The sequence below is a fragment of the Phaenicophaeus curvirostris genome, chromosome 1 (assembly GCF_032191515.1).
Source record: "Phaenicophaeus curvirostris isolate KB17595 chromosome 1, BPBGC_Pcur_1.0, whole genome shotgun sequence".
Classification (NCBI taxonomy): Eukaryota; Metazoa; Chordata; class Aves; order Cuculiformes; family Cuculidae; genus Phaenicophaeus; species Phaenicophaeus curvirostris.
The window spans coordinates 119,906,010-119,923,961 of NC_091392.1; the positions used below are offsets into that span (position 1 = coordinate 119,906,010).

Here is a 17,952-nt window from a genome sequence, read left to right on the forward strand (position 1 = left end):
CATGGATCCCTTTCCTAGCCACAGTATTAATGTCTTAAAAATACTAATGCCTTTTATTCTGGAGGTGGAGGGGGAGATAGGAACCGATATTCTTTGCTTGACAGTTTTCTCAATTGTTGTTTTGTTTAAATGTAGGTTGTAGAGATGTTCGATGTTCCTGGCAACTCCACAGAACTGGAGTATAAGTACCATTTTCTCTCTGTGAGCTATGCTGAAGGAGATGACAGCCCTGCTACTGCACTTTTACTACAGCAGTTCAAACCAAACATTGAAGAGTTGGTTCTAGACACAAAAAGTGGGAAACAAGTGAAAAGTGGTGTCAAGCGTAAGGTATGTGCTTCAGAAGCCATTGGGCTAGTTACAGGGTGTGAAATCTAAACATATGTTCTGCGCAGCAGTACCAGCTTTAGTAGCGTTGTTTAAAAGTTTGCTTGGCTGACATCTTACTGATATTGCAGCTTGATTCTCTGGACTGCTTCCCTAGGGAGATGTTGGCAAACTGTTTTGTAACAATTATCTCTTAATTTATGGCAGGACTTCTCAGCTGTTCTAAAGAGCACTGTGCTGAGATGGCTAGAGTGGATTGTGTATGCAAAGCACCGATATCTGCATGATATTCTTTGTGCTGTGTTAGGTATGATCTTTGAAAGACTTGCAGGGACTGAGAGAGTTACTTCTCAGGGTCAGGCTGATAGAGCTTAATGATATGCAAATGCTGTTTTAAAGATGAAAGTGATTATAAAACTGAATTGCTTCAGTTCTGAAGTGGACCAGATCCTTTCAGGGATCTGTGCTCAGGTTGGGATTCATTTTAAATTTGAATAAGTTAGATTATTCTCCGACATCTTTTCAAAATGTTTATTTGAAATATGCAAGTAAATTTGTCTTTATTTTAATTCTAGTTATCTGATGATCCATGTTCTGTAGAACCTAAGAAGCCAAAACGGTCAGGAGACATGTGTGCCTTCAATAAAGTGCTAGCTCATATTGTAGCCATGTGTGATACAAATATGCCATTTATAGGGCTTCGTATGGAGGTATGTGTTAAGAAATAGTTTGTTTTCTTCTTCTCTAATGCTCCTAGTTCTCTTGTCTAGATGCGACTATTAAGCAAACTTGCGGTCATGTGTTCACTGTCCTTCCTCCGCCAGCTGAGGAATGAGTGACTGATGTTCTACACTGGGTTGCTTTTGTCTTGTAGCTAGTTCTCTGGTACTAAGCACTACTAAAGCTTTAAAAGTTGAGAGAAGAGGGAAAATGAGAGGATGAAGGACACACTTGTGGGAGAGGGTGGGAGACGACTTTATACCAGATTTGCATAGACTGTTTTCTGGCTTTCCAGTGCTTGACGATGTGAAACATCTGTCCCCTTCAGGGGAAAAAAAAAATCATTGAAAAGGTACAGTTATTTCGCTTGGAATAACATTTTTCTTTTTCATTCCTAGTTATCCAATATGGACATTCCTCACCAAGGAGTACAAGTAGAAGGAGATGGCTTCAGCCATGCCATACGTTTATTAAAGTAAGAGGATATACTCCTGTGTTTTGATTTATTACTGTACATACATTTGAAAGGGAAAAAAAGCATTGTTTGGAAAGTATCACTAAAAATATCAGAATGGGAAGGATTTGGAGGTTTGAGTTTTTTGATTGTGAGGTTTTTTTTAGTTATTCTGCATCTTGCACTCTCACGTAAGCCAGTGCTGGAGAAGGAGGAAAATAAGAGTAGACACAGAGCCAAGTATAATTCCTTCATAAGCCTGAACTGGGAAGCTCTGAAACAATCTGACAGTCCTCAGTCCTACAATCCAGGCAGTGCTAAGGAAGATGTGGTAATGATTCATGAGCACCTAATCGCAATTTGAGATCAGATCAGAGGCCTACATGCTCCGTATGTTATTTGACTATTACCATTATGTGATACTGCAGAGGAAAATGGAAGGAATCAAGGAAAAAGCTGTAGAGGAAGCATAAGAGAATCGTACAGTAGTTTAAGAATGGAAGGGACCCGGGGAGGTCATCTAGTCCAACCTTTTTCTCAAAGCACAGCTGATCAACTGTTTTCTCCAATCTCCAGGAGTTTTTGTGCTTGCTCTGGGCACAGTGATCTCAAATGCTGACTAGTAGTCACTTGATTGCCTGGTTAATAGAGCCCAGGATGCAGCATCTGTCATTGCTGCAAAGGCACGCTGCTGACTCCTTTTCAGGCTATCTGCCAGACCCCCAAGTTCAGTCAGTCCCCACCTTGTGCTGTTGCTTGAGATTATTTAGGTCCAAGCGCAGAACTTTGCATTTGTTTTCTGTGAACTTCATGAGGTTCTCGCTAACTCATTGCTCCAGCCAGCTGAGGTGAATGCCAGCCTTGTCCTCCAGCGTATTAAGTGCTGCATACAGTTTGGTGTCATCTGCAAGTTTTCTATTCCTTTGCATCACATAGGTTATTGAAATTGTTAAATAGTATTGGCCTCTTTGTTAACCCCGAGGAATGCCACAATCATCCAGCTGCTAACTGGACATGCAGCTGTTGACCACAGTGCTTTCTACTTGGCAGTCCATCCAGTTTTTCACACTACTTGGGCCTACTTCAAGCCTCACCAGTTAAACTTTGGATTGTATTATGAAGTAAAACATCATCTACTGATTTAAAAGATTTTAAACAAGCCCAAAACCAGGAGGATGCCTTGTAGAGTAAAACCTTCTTAACTTTTATGCTGCAGAAATATGCAGTGATAAAAGGTGTCAGTCTCTAAATGCATCAGAACCTACATTTTTAGTGTTGCTAATGAGCAGAGTAGTACTGAGAACTTAGGAGCTGAAAGGTGGTACGTGAAATGTCTGGATAGACTCTCAAAGGATTTGAAAAAGTTTGACATGTTTTTACTTAAGCTTGATTTAGCCTGTCCCCTGAGTTCAATTCTCTCACTGGGATATGAATAAATCAGTTGGGTACTAAGGTAACTGCCAAGTTGTTTATTGCATTTAGAGTGAGCTTGTTCTAGAAGGCAAACAGTTTTAGGAATACAAGTTGCCACAGAACTTACTGTTTTTATCTTTTTTGGCTTGTTTCTCTGTATAAAAACTTCATATCAGTGTTCTCTTACTTTCACCAGGAGATTAGGGCATTCAACAGATCCCTTAAATGTTTGTAATTTGCAAGTGTTGAATGCATATAAAAATTGGTCTGAACTCTTGGTAACACACTTATTACAGTCCTTGAAGAGGAACAGAATATCTCACTGTGCACTCCAGCTATCTTTGCTGCTGATTTGTTCATTCTTTCATGTCCAGCATTGGAAGTCCTTCAAGAAATGTTAAAAGGTAGTGTTTTTAATTTTAGCACTGTACTGTGTTTAATTGAGATCCTTTTATCTTCATGAATAGAATTCCTCCCTGTAAAGGTGTAAATGAGGAAACACAGAAGGCTCTGGACCGATCTCTTCTTGATTGCACTTTCCGATTACAAGGTAGAAATAATCGCACATGGGTGGCTGAGCTGGTATTTGCAAACTGTCCACTTAATAGCACTTCATCTAGGGAGCAAGGTAAGTTTTATTTAAGAAGACTGGTAAATTTTGTTTCTTCGTGTTTTACATTACTGTTCCAGTAGTTCTAATGTTTTGGTGCTACTTGACAACTCTTAAGTTTGCTAATAAACCACAGTGCACGTGAATCAAATTTTAGACTGCTGAGCTGATGCAATTTTATTATTTAAATATGCTTCCTGGTCACTTGCCACAGTTCACTCAGTCTGTAAACCGCTGTTTAAGAAACACTAGTTTAATCAATATTTACCACCTCCTAACACTGCAGGACCAACCCGTCATGTTTACCTGACATATGAAAACCAATTGTCTGAACCAGTTGGAGGTCGCAAAGTTGTTGAGATGTTCCTTAATGACTGGAGCAGTATTGCTCGGCTGTATGAGTGTGTCCTGGAGTTTGCACGAACCTTACCAGGTACAGAAATCATCTCCTTTTCATTAAAATGATGAGTTTACAGATGAGTATGGTTTTCTCACCCTCTTTTCCCTCCTCTCTTCAAAGACATACCCAACCACTTAAACGTTTTTTCAGAAGTTCGTATCTACAATTACCGAAAACTTATCCTTTGCTATGGAACTACCAAGGGAAGCTCAGTAAGTCATTCCTAAGTGCACTTAAAATGTATGTTTGAAAACAGAATGGGTAGACTTAGAGTTCTCATAATTGTGCTACAAAATATTTGCCTGTATTGCATTATTGTGGTATTAATATTGATGAGCGTAGAAAAGACAGAGATGGAAGATGTCAGATTACTAATTTGCCATGCTACTAGGTGTTCAGAATTTATATAAGATGCTTCAGATTGTGGGAAGGACAGTTGAGTGTTTCTGCTTGATGAAAGCTGGCGTGGCAGGCTTTTGCTAAGTGTTGCTACTGGTCGCTGTTGTGTACTGGGATGTATGCATATATGTAAGCAATGTGCTTAATGCTGCCTTAGAAGAAAGAACTCTAACAAAGTTTTAAGTGTAGCACTGAGCTTTCAAATGAGGTAGTCCTGAATTATTTTGTAGAAGTGCTATTCCCTTGCTCAGAACTCTAGCTTAGTCTTTAGTATTTGAATTTACAGTTTATTAATTACTTTGATAACTGTGTGCTTGTTCACACCTTTGCATTAAATGCAAGATAGAAGAGGAAGTAAGTGCACGTTTATTACAGAGTAAGGATGTATTTTTGTGTGCAACCAGTGCAAAGTAGCTGATGCACTTGAAATTAACTTCTGGAAGGTTTTTGTGTTCATGTTCTGTACTGAATTTTTAAAGATTATCTCTGTGTGCATTTTACTGGGACAGGCAATAAGTAGCAGGAGTAGCTGTGTGGATTTTCCATGTCACTTCCTTTCATATTAGCATGTCCAGTTCTTGGGTTTGTGTAGTATGACTGAGAAAACCAGTCTACCTCCAGCAACTCGTTAATCACTTTTCTGCAGCACAAGTGCCCGAAGTTTAGTTTTCTCTGTCTCACCTTTGGCAGAAAAGACTTTTGTTCTTTCTGATTGACTTGCTAAAATAATTCCCCAGTTTTGCAGTTGCCAGCAATTGAGCTAGCTAAATGGATTGTTAAAGCTAAGAGCACACAACAACTTTTGAGGGAGGCGAGTTAGGAATCTGTTGAGGTTTGATGAAAAATGACAGCAGACCAGCTTTCTTGTTTATAACTTCATAGTTGCTGTAGTTTCCCAGACCATTTTATGTTCTTGACATTGCAGATCAGCATTCAGTGGAACTCCATACTCCAGAAGTTCCACATTTCACTGGGAACTGTTGGCCCGAACTCTGGTTGCAGTAATTGTCACAACACAATTCTGCATCAGCTCCAGGAGATGTTTAATAAAACACCAAATGTGGTGCAGTTGTTACAGGTAATGTTTTAAAATCTTCTCTCAAGACAAATGCAGGATAATTAAAAGCTGAATTCTCATTAAACTGTTCTCTTCAAAATTACATGGCTTGGGGAAGATTGTACCCTCCCTGTGCCCCATTTTCACTGACCTTTACTTAAAGGTAGGCTACCTCATCTCTCAATATCTGTTCTCTCTCAGGTTTTGTTTGATACTCAGGCTCCGTTAAATGCCATCAACAAACTTCCAACTGTGCCCATGCTGGGTCTGACTCAACGCACCAACACTGCCTATCAGTGCTTCTCAATTCTACCACAGTCACCCACGCATATCAGGCTGGCTTTTAGGAATATGTACTGCATTGACATCTACTGCCGGAGTCGTGGTGTTGTAGCAATACGTGATGGAGCGTACAGTCTCTTTGACAACAGCAAAATAGTTGAAGGTTTTTACCCTGCACCTGGATTAAAGGTGACCGTTTCTGTGTTTTCTGGCATGTTGTAAATAAGGGAGCTTCTAACTTTATGCATGGGTCTGAGGTGAAGAGTTTTGTGAAACTGCAAAGAGCTACAATCCTTCCAAAATTCTGAGCACAGAAGGAATTTTTGAAGTACATTTGTTAATTAGTTTGAATTAAAACACTGCCCTTTAAGAAAATTAGTATCAAGTGTTGGGGGAGGGTTCTTATCTATGCAACAAAGTAACATAAAGGCTACTTCAGGCATCCGCTTGTTAAAACTTGCTGAAGCTTTGTGACCAGGCTAGATGTGTTCTCCTGGATTAACAACAACTGCTCCTCAGAAACTGCATTGTGTGGCAGGACAGTGCTCGTATGTTGCAGGTGAGGAAGTGCTTTATGTCAGATGATTCTAGAGAGAAAGTTCTCATTTAAAACAATTTCCATCAGTGTGTGGCAAGAGCCTTCTGAATAGGGAGCTGGCAAAAAAATCTGCACGCAGTTTGATGGAGTAGCTTAGCTGGGGGCAGCTTGTACCAGTGCTGGTTATACTGAACTATTGGAAAGTGGCACCCATTGTGAAACAAGTTTGCTAATTCTGCCTTCTGACAGTTGCAACTGAACACTAATTCTCTAGCACTGCGTTTAGCTAATCCTAAATAGCTACCACTTTTCCAGTTCTAAGTGGAAGGCTAATGGGAAGAGATAGGGGACTGTAGATATAAGTGGAAAAGTATAAGAGAATGAAATTGTGAAGGTAGTGGAGGAACTAATTCAAGAGGGCTGGCAAATTCCTCTGGGTACAAGAAAATGCTGTGGAGGAGGTGATCTGCGCAGTTGTAGTTGTGGTACAACAGCCCGATAGGTTCTGTATACTGATGAGTTGTTCTGAAATGGGTATTTCCAGGTATAGGCTTTTCCTTATATTTAAGGAAAAAAAGAATATTGGTATTTCAATTAACTAGAGATATTTCATGTTAATGAAGAAAGTTTCCTGTTTCTGGCAGTGCAAGACCCTCTTTTTAAAATAAAAAGGAAATTGAACTCTGTTTATGAATTGAAGCATTTTGCAAGCTATTCATAGCGTGTGTGATGAATGTCACTAGTAGTTAGGTCTAGAGACCTGCCTGTTTTTTATGTACTGTAGATTATAAAGGCAGTATTAGAAATGAATTAGAATTAGAATGAGCACAGCAAATACTGTGCTCATTCATGTAATAAAATTTAAATGGGGAAACTGCTCACAAAACTGATTTTTCCGCAGACGTTCCTGAACACGTTTGTTGACAGCAATCAGGATGCACGAAGACGATCTGTAAATGAAGATGATAACCCACCTTCTCCTATTGGAGGAGACATGATGGATTCTTTAATATCACAGCTTCAACCCCAGCAGCCACCACAGCAACCACAACAACAGGTATGCCCTGGGCAAAATAGGAAATGTTTATTGTCTTCCATGGCTGTAGGTTTTTAAAAACTTAGTTTCTAAATGGTTTAATAGTAAAAAATAGAAAGGGACACTCTGAAACTGTTCTGCTGTGGAATTCCCCTTGGGGAAAAACATATTAATTTATTTTGCCATTTCTCATTCCAGTGTAAACAGCCCATAGCATACAAACAGCAGCTTTGGAAGGTCACATAAGACTTACTGCCTTAGAAACAACAAACTGAGGGAGGAAAAGCACCTGTTTAAGATAAAAGATGAGAGGGGGAGTCAGGAGGCAGATAAAAAGGAGTGAGGTGCAGAGGTATTATGTCTTGAGGAAAAACCACAAAAAGCCCCTGAAAAAAGATAGTGATGACTCACTAAACAGGGTGTTATGAAGAATCAAATAACTATGTTGATGGACCTATCAGATTTCATAGGTGGGGACTAAACTCATTGGTATTCTCCTGCACATAGTTATGTTTTAGCATAAAACGATCAAAGATTTTTTTTTTTTATCCTGTGTTCACAATTTCAGCCATTTGCAAAACAGGCAGGAGCATCGGGAGCATATCCTCTTACTTCACCACCCACCTCCTATCACAATACAGTCACGCCATCTCCATCTATGATGCACACGCAGTCACCAGGTAAGATGGCTGAGTTTGTGTGCTGATCACGTGCTGGAAATAGACACACAGCTCTTCTTGTATGCATGTGTTTTTTGAGCTGTGTTTAGCGCCAAGGTAACCAAGAGACTGCACCTTACATTGTGGAAAAGTAGCCAAGTACTACCGCACATGCTTTGGAAAGTACATTTTTTAAGATTAAAAAAAAAAGCATTCAGTGAAACTGTCATCTTTAGCTGTGTAGGATTTGGGACCGTTTAATTTTTATGGCTTACAACTTGCTCAGATCAAAACCTGTTAATTTTAAATACCTGTTTTTTTAGAAAAGCTTGTCATCACCAAGGCTTTGCTTCCTGCTTCCAGCTGTTACATTGCAACAGCTAAAAATACTTAAATTTGGGGAAGGGCTGGGCAGGGGGGAAATGCCGTTGTTCACATCAAATATCTTCAAAATTTCCTTTATGTAGTGAAATAATCTGGAAGATACAGTGCTCTTGCGCGTACAAAATGCAGCTGTTTGAGTGTAAAAGCAAGCTCTCATTAATCTTGTTTGCTGTATCCCTAAAAAGGAGATAGAGCTATAGTAGCTGATAGAAAAAAATAACAGGAAAATGGGAACTGTGTATGTTGAGTGACATGATGTCTTTGATTAGGAACTTTGCATGCTGCAAGCTCGCCTAGCGGAGCTTTAAGGGCACCATCACCAGCATCCTTTGGTCCAACTCCTTCACCTTCCTCTCTTGGAATCACAATGGGACAAACAGCTAACTTTGCCAGCCCACACGGTAAGTTCTTTACTGGCAGGTGTGTGTATATAGAGATAGGGGGAGCGCATTTGCTTCTTGAAATTAAGTCTTCTGGAGCTTCTTCAGCTATTTAAACCAATTACAAAACATGAATTTTTCTGAATTAACTGTTTTCATACATGTGGTGTAACTTTTAACAGTTGTCAAAAGTAGCTGCATGGCACATTGAGGTGTTCCTAACATTTTAAAAATAGACTATCGGTCACTCCTTCCTGCTTACTAATGTGGGGAAATTCCATGTGGTCTTGTAGCAGAACAATGGCTGCAGCTTCTAATGAGCATTGTCTCTTGTTACATTGATTAATGTGTTTCCACTGCTTACATTTCCTGGAAAAATACCTGGAGCAGGTTAGGAATTCAAATATTTACGATTTGAAAACATTGTCAGAGTCTTGCTGGTTACACACACACACACACACGCGCGCACACACTCTGCCTTTTGGTTGTTCCTTTATTAAGTTGTTTTGTGGTTTTTTTTTGAAAGCTGCCAAAACAATAGGGTTTTTTTGTAATTGCAGGGCGTTGGAAACTGTTCCATAGATCACAATAAACGAACGGTTCAGATTATCATTGTAGCATGCCAATTTAACTGTCAGTATGAACAAAGTGAGGTAGATATACAACAGACTGTTTAAGAAGCTTGTTCTGATTAGTGGAGTACAAAAAAAAAAGATATTTTGCAGAGGTAACTGCAAGATGCTGAATAGATAAGGAACAGTCTCATTGAGGCTTTCACTTACTAAGGAGCAGTAAAAATGCAAGTCTATAGGCAACAGCTCTTCTTAGTTTGGATGCCGTTATATGTTAAACGTGCCAATTTGTCTTCACATTTATTTTCATTTTACTTTTTAAAATATATGACCAGAAAACCCTCGAATCTGTGTCTCGATTTCCCCCTGCCTTATGTTTTTATGTGGTTGTAAAGTGTAGTCTAAAGACTTGCAGACCCTGTCATGCTTTACAGATTTTGGTAAGCCTTTTTTAGATCTCTAGGTTAGAAAACCTTGTACTTTTAAAAAAAATAACAATAATCTTGTAACATCTGTAGGTACCATAGACCCAAGCTCACCATACACCATGATGTCACCCAGTCAGCGTGCAGGGAACTGGCCAGGATCTCCCCAGGTCTCTGGTCCATCACCAGCAGCACGAATGCCTGGAATGTCACCAGCCAACCCTTCCCTTCACTCACCTATCCCAGATGTCTCTCATTCCCCACGAGCTGGAACAAGTAGGTTTCTTTATCAGTGTTATGACTGTGAAACACTCATTTTTAACATTTCTAGTTCTGTTCTTTTTTGGCAGTTTGGTGTGTCAGCCTACCAGTCCTTACTGTCCTTGTGCAATAAAAGATCTCAGGAAATGAAGACTTTATTTTGTCCTTGTTCAAGTCTTCTGTAACAAATTTCAAAACAAATCAGATAGCATAAACTTCAGGAGGCTTGATCCCTCTTGTTGCACTGCAGGTTTTAGTCTGAAACTGGAGCTCTGTGACTGAGAGAAAATTGTTCAAGATGAAGGCAATGATAGGTGTATTTGCCTACGCAAATACTAACTTTTCACATCATGGGGTTGTAATGCTGCTCTTGCATGGCTGATTTAACCATCTTTACATCTCATTGAGTTTGTTGTACAAACCTGATATCTGCTGGCATGCTGCAGAAAGAGGAAAAAGGAATAGGATTTTGGTGCTACTGAGACGTTTTGCATGGGTGGAGGGTCAATATTCTAATTATTTTTTGTTGTCTATCACTATGCAGCCAATTTTTGAATAATAACGGTTAAGCTTTGGTCAAGAGAACTTGTTGCTTGCATAGCAACAACAAAGTGAACACATATGTTTCAGTTTAGATCCTTCCTTACTCCAAGTACTTTTTCTGTATCAATAGGTTCCCAAGCAATGCCGACTAGCATGCCTCCACCTCGTAAACTACCTCAGCGGTCTTGGGCTGCATCCATACCTACAATCCTTACCCACAGTGCCTTGAATATTCTGCTGTTGCCCTCTCCTACCCCTGGGCTTGTGCCGGGACTCGCTGGCAGCTATCTCTGCTCCCCTCTTGAGCGATTCCTTGGATCAGTTATTATGAGGAGGCATCTTCAGAGAATCATACAGCAGGAAACGGTATGGTTTAGGTTGCTTTAATATTGACCTGCAAGTATGACTTTATAACTTATTTTTTTTAATTCTGCTGTACTTCATGTCTTTCAAATCAGGCACATACTGAAATGCTTTAAATATAATAAGTATTTGCTGTTGCACTCATGCTACGCTTCTGAACCTTGCTGTCTAAAGTGTCAAAATTTAGAGAAAGTGTATAATTCTTCTTCTTTTCCACACAAATTACAAGTGGAAAACCTGTTTGGTCAGGTAGAATATGATAACTGGTCTGATAGCAAGACTTTCAGATGCAGATCTGATTTTCCGATGCTATGACTTCTGTGAGTTTAGCATGTCTGTTGGGAGTTAACTGGAACAGCCACAGGGTCCCTATGGATGCCAGTACTCGGCAGGGGTGACCAAGAAATTAGTTACCAGTTCACAATAACTGAACTGTTCAGTCATGAATGTTGCATTAGGATTTGAGACAGACAATGCCCACCTCTTCACTTTTGGCATTGATTCAGTGACAGAGGAAGAAGACAAATCTTGCATAAGCTTAATTCTTAAGGCAATTTTACCTGTATATAAATGTCACATGTTTCGTTCTGGAAAGAGGGCAGATTGATCACTAGAGTCATGGGAGTGAATGCATGTGGGCTCATGCTATTTAATGAATGACTTATTGAATGTGATATTTCTTTTTATGCAGCTACAGTTAATAAACTCCAATGAACCAGGTGTAATTATGTTTAAGACGGAGGCACTGAAGTGCAGGGTTGCTCTCAATCCCAAAACCAACCAGACCTTGCAACTGAAAGTAACACCTGAAAATACAGGACAGTGGAAATCGGAGGAGTTACAAGTTTTGGAGAAGTTCTTTGAAACAAGGGTACATACTCAAATCATTAATGTTTAAATTTATATGCATTGCTTTTAATCTCTGCTAATGTTTTAAGTTGTTCATTGATTTTGCTTGGCACGTGTAAGGGCTGCAAAACATAAGAAGCTGTGCATGTTGGGATACTTTATTAAATGATACAGCTATTTTGTAAATAGGCAGCGCTAAATAGTGTCTGTCTTTAGGTTGCAGGACCACCTTTTAAAGCGAACACCCTAATAGCCTTCACAAAATTACTAGGGGCTCCAACGCACATCCTCAGGGACTGCGTACACATCATGAAACTTGAGTTGGTAAGTGAAACATTCTATTGAGTTTACCCAACTTTATTTACAGTTATTTTTTTTTTAATATGTATGTCACTAACATGAGACCTTTGTTGTTTTTTCTTTGTGCTTCTCTTTCTAAACAGTTCCCTGATCAGGCAAGTCAGCTGAAATGGAATGTGCAGTTTTGTTTAACAATTCCTCCTAGTGCACCACCAATTGCGCCTCCAGGAACACCTGCTGTTGTGCTGAAATCCAAAATGTTATTTTTTGTAAGTAAAGCTTATCTGTTTTAAAATGTTGCGGGCTGCATGTCTTTGAAATCATCACCAGTTAGTAGCAAAACATAAGCATATGCTATATATGGGAACCATAATAGCCAAAAATGTTCTGCCGTTTGGAATCCTAGATTTGCATGCATCTCTCTTGTAATAGGTTCAGATAGTATTCCTATTCTCACTCCTATAAAAATATGGCAACTCTTTGTGTTCTGTGTCTTTGGAGGGATATTGACAATGTATCCTAACGCTCAGTTCTCTCTGGGCTGTGTTTGTCTTCAAATGCTCACCTTCTGGGGACTTTATTCTTCTTTGAGGCTCTAACCACCTAGATTAAGCAATATACACATTAGTGGTGCTGGGAGAGATTAGCAGGAATGAGGTGTTTAGACCAAATCTGTATTGGTGTTGTCTCTGAAGCAATGCTCACTGTAGGGTGCTTTTGAGAATAAAATCGTCTACATATGATGGACAACTTTTTGTTACAGAGTTGATGTCTGAAAACTGATGAGGTGAAAGTGCATGCTGTCTGTAGGTCTAGAGTGTTTAACAATGTTGAAAGTTCCACTGAAGATGGATGTTCATTCGATTTAACACACACTTTTGTTTTTCCTGCAGCTTCAGCTAACACAGAAAACTACAGTCCCACAGGAAGCTGTTAGTATTATTGTTCCAATTATTTATGATATGGCTTCGGGTACAACGCAACAGGCTGACATTCCCAGGCAGCAGAACTCTTCTGTTGCTGCTCCAATGATGGTTAGCAATATTCTAAAGAGGTTTGCTGAACTGAATTCACCACGACCAGGTACTGTACATGTCCAGTAGATATATTCTCTTCACCCAGACTCCTGTGACAAATCTCCAGTGTAAAACTAAATCTCTCTTAATTCTGGTTTCTGTCATACTTCTCTAGCAGTTATAAACTCCTGGTGCGACAGCTGGTGCATAAATTAATAGCAAGTACTGGCAGCACAGCAGACATTTATGCCAGAAGGTTACAATGATGATTCAGGCTGGATTTTGCTCTTCTGCCAGAGTGATAGAACACACCTCTTGTTGGCCTAACTGTTGCTGCACAGTAGGAGTCATACTGTTTAAGAAATGGCCCCAGAATGAGTCACAGGAAATAAGCTATATGGTCAAGTGTCAGTTTCTTTGGTTAATTATGACGTTACGGAGCTTAACAGTAGAATATAAAGGGATGTTAAAATAGTTATCAGAACTTGTCCGCGTGCTGTGAATGATTAAAAAGTAATTGGAGTGATTGTATACTCCTTTGTCAGTGTGCACACTGACAAAGGCGCATGCAATACTGTCCACCAGACGTGCTGTGAAGTTCTTGACCTAAATAGGTTGTTCTGAATGTTCATCAGCCTGTAGGTAGTGCACTGTGAGCAACGTTGTGCTTTGCTTTCCCTCGTTTGTCATGCTTTTTATTTATTTTTTTTAATATCTGAAACGTGGAACAACAGTAGCAGGTTCTTTGGGCAGCATGTTGTCTGTAAGCAGTGGTTTGGGGTCCTAGTAACACAGATGGCTCATAAGAACAGTAATTTTCAGTTCTGATGTAGTTGTTACATACTGGGGAACAAAGCCTTTTTGCAGTAACCCAGTAAATAGATTGAAATCGTGAATCCAGAGATTGAATTCTACTTCTCTAATGTATAATTATTCATCTCGTTGTTATGCGGTAATTTTAACTGTGCTCAATGGTTTATTTTGATTGCTAGAACATGAGCAATGTTTATTTAAATTAATGTGGATATGCGTACATTTCTGAAAATTGTGATGAGATGAAATTAACATGCATTTTCTGTTTAACATATAGTAATAGTGTAGGTAAATAGGAGAGGGAATAGCCTTGAAGGAGTGTGGGATTACCTGTAAGAGTTCTGTATGAGGTACAGAACTGTTGTTTGTAGAGCACTTTTATTTCAAGATACGTTAACTAAACTTAAGGTGTTTCTTGTGGAAGGTGCTTCCTCACTGAGTTCCCCTAGTGTGGGGAAGGAGAGATACTTGTTTTCCTGTTTGTTACTGCGCTAAATTGTGTTTTAAAGTAAGCCCTCCACAAAATACTGCCACACAGGGAGTAATTTTCAAAGCTGCTCTTGAGTATCCCAGGTGAGAAGTCTTCTGATGATTGTTAGATAGATCAGGATAGACAATTTTTATTTGTCACACAAGTTTTGAAGTAGTTTTGAAAAGAGGTACACAGAGGAGAGTAGAGACGGGGGAAAAAAACACATAAAAAGAGCTTGTGTCCCTAAGCAGGACCTCATCCAGAAGAAGGTAGCTAGCTGAGCAGAGGATATATCTAATAGTCGTTCTTCTGACTTCTGAAAGAAAGAATGAGTCTATATGGATTTATGTATTGATTTCCACCACCACCCAGCCAAAGTCAAATCTTCCCTCAGGACACTTAAAACTTATTATATCTGATAAAAGAGAGCAAGATACCTTCTTTTCTTTGCCATTGAAAGATGGTAGGAGAGCCAACAGGTCAAAGAGTAGTAGTAGCTGGGAGACTTCTTTTACCACAGTAGTACTTTCTCTTGTGGTGCTATTGTGCTGTATCTAGGGTTTTCCTACCTTATTGACTCTTCTGCTGCACTAGTTGCAATTTGCTTGGTTAAGTGAATTTTTCACTGTTTCAGTCAGAACCAGGGCTTCCCATCATGCACATTTGATACTACTGGCACTTTCATTGTAACCCATAATCAGTGTTGCCTCATTTTGGCTGTATATTTTTTACCTTTCTCTCCTTGTGAGAAAGTATTTTGTATTCAGCTTAATTTTCCTCTTAATAAAATGTTAGTGCCTGAAAAGTAAGTTCTTTTGGAAGAGTTTTCTTTTCAGATCTGTGGGCAAACACATCCTGCTGTGTTTAACAGTAAAACATTGACTCATTGTGAGTACACTGGCTTTCTGAGATCACTTTACCTATGCCAACATAGGGGAAAAAAAAAGTATTTTATTTTTGGGAAATAATTACATGAACTGAGATGGAATCAATGCCCTGGAATAATAGGGTTGAACTTGAGCTATAAGTCTAAAACCTGCATTATATAAAGGACCTCAGTCTGGTAAGGAAAAAAAAGTGCCTACAGATGTTGGAAGTGACCCTTAGAGGGGGAGCTCAAGGGACTCATGACATTTCTTAAAGAACTTCATGACCGAGCTTTGAAAAATATCTTGTTTTCAGTGGTGCAGTGGATGGTATTTAGCCCAGATTTGGAGCTTTGATATGATAATGCCTTGCCCAAAATAATCTTGGGAATCCCTAGTTTGGCAGTTAGGATTAATGCAACCAAACAGGCTCGGCTGTTGTCTCTCTGGTCACGCTATTGCTTCTTCAGCAACAAAATTTGATGTCTTCTAATTAATGTTTCTTGAAATAAGCAGGAAAAATTCAGCCTGCAGTGATTAGGGTACAATAGTGGCTGTTAATTATATTCTCTTATCAGGAGACTGTAGGTGGAAGTCACAGCTGCCTAATATTTCACCTTTTCTTGTTCTAATTAAACCATCTTGCTTGTATTGGTTTTAACTTTCTTAAGCTGTTTCAGAATGTGTGTGTTTTTTTGTCAAAAAATGCTGGTATTCAAAACTTGAGACAGCTGTGGCTGATTTTTCCTCTCTATCTTAGATCTCAGTCGTTTGAAACAGAAGTCCATTTGCTTTGTATTTTATTTTGCAGTTTAGATATCAAGGGTGAAGCCAGAGTAATTCAGTTGAAACAAACAGATTTCTTACTTTTGCCCAGTCTTGGAATTAAAAATGTTTCCAAAACTGGGCTTAGGACAAAAGACATCTCCTGGCTGTTTCAGACTTGAATCTTTTAAAATGTTTAATTTCTGCTCTTAATCAATACAAATAGAACTTGAAAAATGTTTTTTTTCCCTTTGTAAGATGCAGTGTTTTTAATTAATAACATACAGAAAAATTCATATTGCCGTGCCACACATGATGAATTCTAGTTTAGCTTCAATCTGACATTGAAAAGCAATTAAAAATTAAGAGCATCTTGCAATTTCATGCCCAACAAGAGCGGTCCTGCTGGGAAAGCCGGAGCTACTTCAGTTAAAATCAATACAAATGCTGACGTCCTCGGAGGTTGCTGGGATTTGAGAGTCGGGGTCACCGTGTATCGTCAGCCCCTGCCTGTACCGGCATCGTGCCGGCGTGGTGGGAGTCAGCGTAGCGCTGCCTCGCGAGGTTGTTAGATGAAGGCCTGTCTGTGGCGTGATGCTAACCTGTCTCTTTTCCCTGTTCCAGGTGAATGCACAATATTTGCAGCCGTTCGTGATTTGATGGTTAATCTTACGCTGCCCCCTGGTGGGCGTCCGTAGACACTTTTAAAAGAAGGCTGAAAGTGAGACAAAACAGCAAAAAAAAAAATAAAATATATATATATAAAATAAAGCCTTCGGTTAAAAGAGGACATTTTAATTTTACCCTTTTTTTAAGAGCTAACTATAATAAACTGGCAAACTTTCAGGGATGCACTTTCATCAGATGAATATCACCACGACTTTTTGTATAGTGCTGTTGTATAGTGTGTTTTAATGGGAGACACTTCAGACTAGGTAATAGATTGAAGTATCAGCTTGCTGGTAATAGATTTAATATTCTGTTTTATACTATAAAGATTATGAAAATGCCAAACTTGTTTGTTTTTCTGTTTTTCTTATGTTTTGGTGTAATAGTCTTTTTTTAAGGCAGGTCTGTCATTTTTGAATACTGTAAAACTGTGACAAACTTTATATTGAAGCTGTATTTTAATATGACTGCTTTGAATCCTTAAACAATTTATTTGGGCTTGTTGTAAACATGTCCCCAAAAAGCAATATTTAATAAACTGGATTTAAAAATCTTAAACTCAATGTTGTATAATCTTAAACTTTATTCCTCTCCACTAGAGCCACTGGCCAGATCGCAGAATCGTTTAGGTTGGAAAAGACCTTTAAGATCATCAAGGCCAACTGCTAACCTAACACTGCCCAGCCCACCACTGCACCACATCCCTAAGCACCACATCTACAGGTCTTTTAAATACCTCCAGGGATGCTGACTCAACCATTTCTCTGGGCAGCCTGTTCCAAGGCTTCACCTTGTGTATTTACACTTACTTGGCTATTTCTGTATGTGATTTTGTTTACAAACGCACACTGCTAACTTGAAAAAACAAAGCAAAGCCTTATGTATTTATTCTGTGGCTTTGATTTGTCCCAAGTCATAGGAAAACAAAGTTTGTTCATTTTCCTGATTGTATAAATAATCAGTAATTGCTTAAAGCAATGCTTCATTTCTTATAGTCATAAAGAACTACATCTTTCCTGTCCCAAAAGCAAGGTTCAGTGGGAGAAAGCTGTTTTTCTAGTCTTTCATGTAGTTTGTAGTTAAAGGTACCCCTGTAGTTAATATTATTGACTCTTATTTGTCTTCTTGCAAAGGCAGGTGAGGTAGAAGCTTGAACTGTTTACCATGACATTGGAGAGGCTGATCTAAAAAAGCTGATCCAGAACAGGAACAGCATCGCATTTAACTTCTTGAATTAGAAGGATGTAGATAATTTTGCCAGTGATGACTGAAGGTTCTTGTAATTGAACAAAATTTCCATCCTTAGGAAGTACTCAGTCATTTAACCATTTGTCTTCATGGATCAGTAGTCTCAATTCTTTTATTGAGTTCAAGTTGGC

The 17,952-nt window shown here is 39.1% G+C and overlaps 1 protein-coding gene across 2 annotated transcripts in view; it reads left to right on the forward strand.

Moving 5' to 3' along the window:
- The window catches only part of MED14 (mediator complex subunit 14), a 38,589-nt gene extending 21,339 nt beyond the window's left edge, over nt 1–17,250 (forward strand). The window contains exons 14-31 of one of the 2 annotated variants that reach the window (XM_069872881.1): nt 136–330; nt 903–1,037; nt 1,446–1,522; nt 3,382–3,542; nt 3,811–3,957; nt 4,045–4,136; nt 5,249–5,401; nt 5,582–5,851; nt 7,102–7,257; nt 7,805–7,916; nt 8,549–8,680; nt 9,750–9,932; nt 10,591–10,826; nt 11,515–11,694; nt 11,889–11,996; nt 12,116–12,241; nt 12,866–13,055; nt 16,529–17,247. In XM_069872881.1, coding sequence (XP_069728982.1) covers nt 136–330; nt 903–1,037; nt 1,446–1,522; nt 3,382–3,542; nt 3,811–3,957; nt 4,045–4,136; nt 5,249–5,401; nt 5,582–5,851; nt 7,102–7,257; nt 7,805–7,916; nt 8,549–8,680; nt 9,750–9,932; nt 10,591–10,826; nt 11,515–11,694; nt 11,889–11,996; nt 12,116–12,241; nt 12,866–13,055; nt 16,529–16,602 — 2,727 coding nt within the window. In that variant the 3' untranslated portion in view covers nt 16,603–17,247. Of the gene's footprint in view, nt 1–135; nt 331–902; nt 1,038–1,445; nt 1,523–3,381; nt 3,543–3,810; nt 3,958–4,044; nt 4,137–5,248; nt 5,402–5,581; nt 5,852–7,101; nt 7,258–7,804; nt 7,917–8,548; nt 8,681–9,749; nt 9,933–10,590; nt 10,827–11,514; nt 11,695–11,888; nt 11,997–12,115; nt 12,242–12,865; nt 13,056–16,528 lie in introns of both variants that reach the window. The other variant, XM_069872885.1, reaches the window with a different exon arrangement.
- Nucleotides 17,251–17,952: the final 702 nt, after the last annotated feature.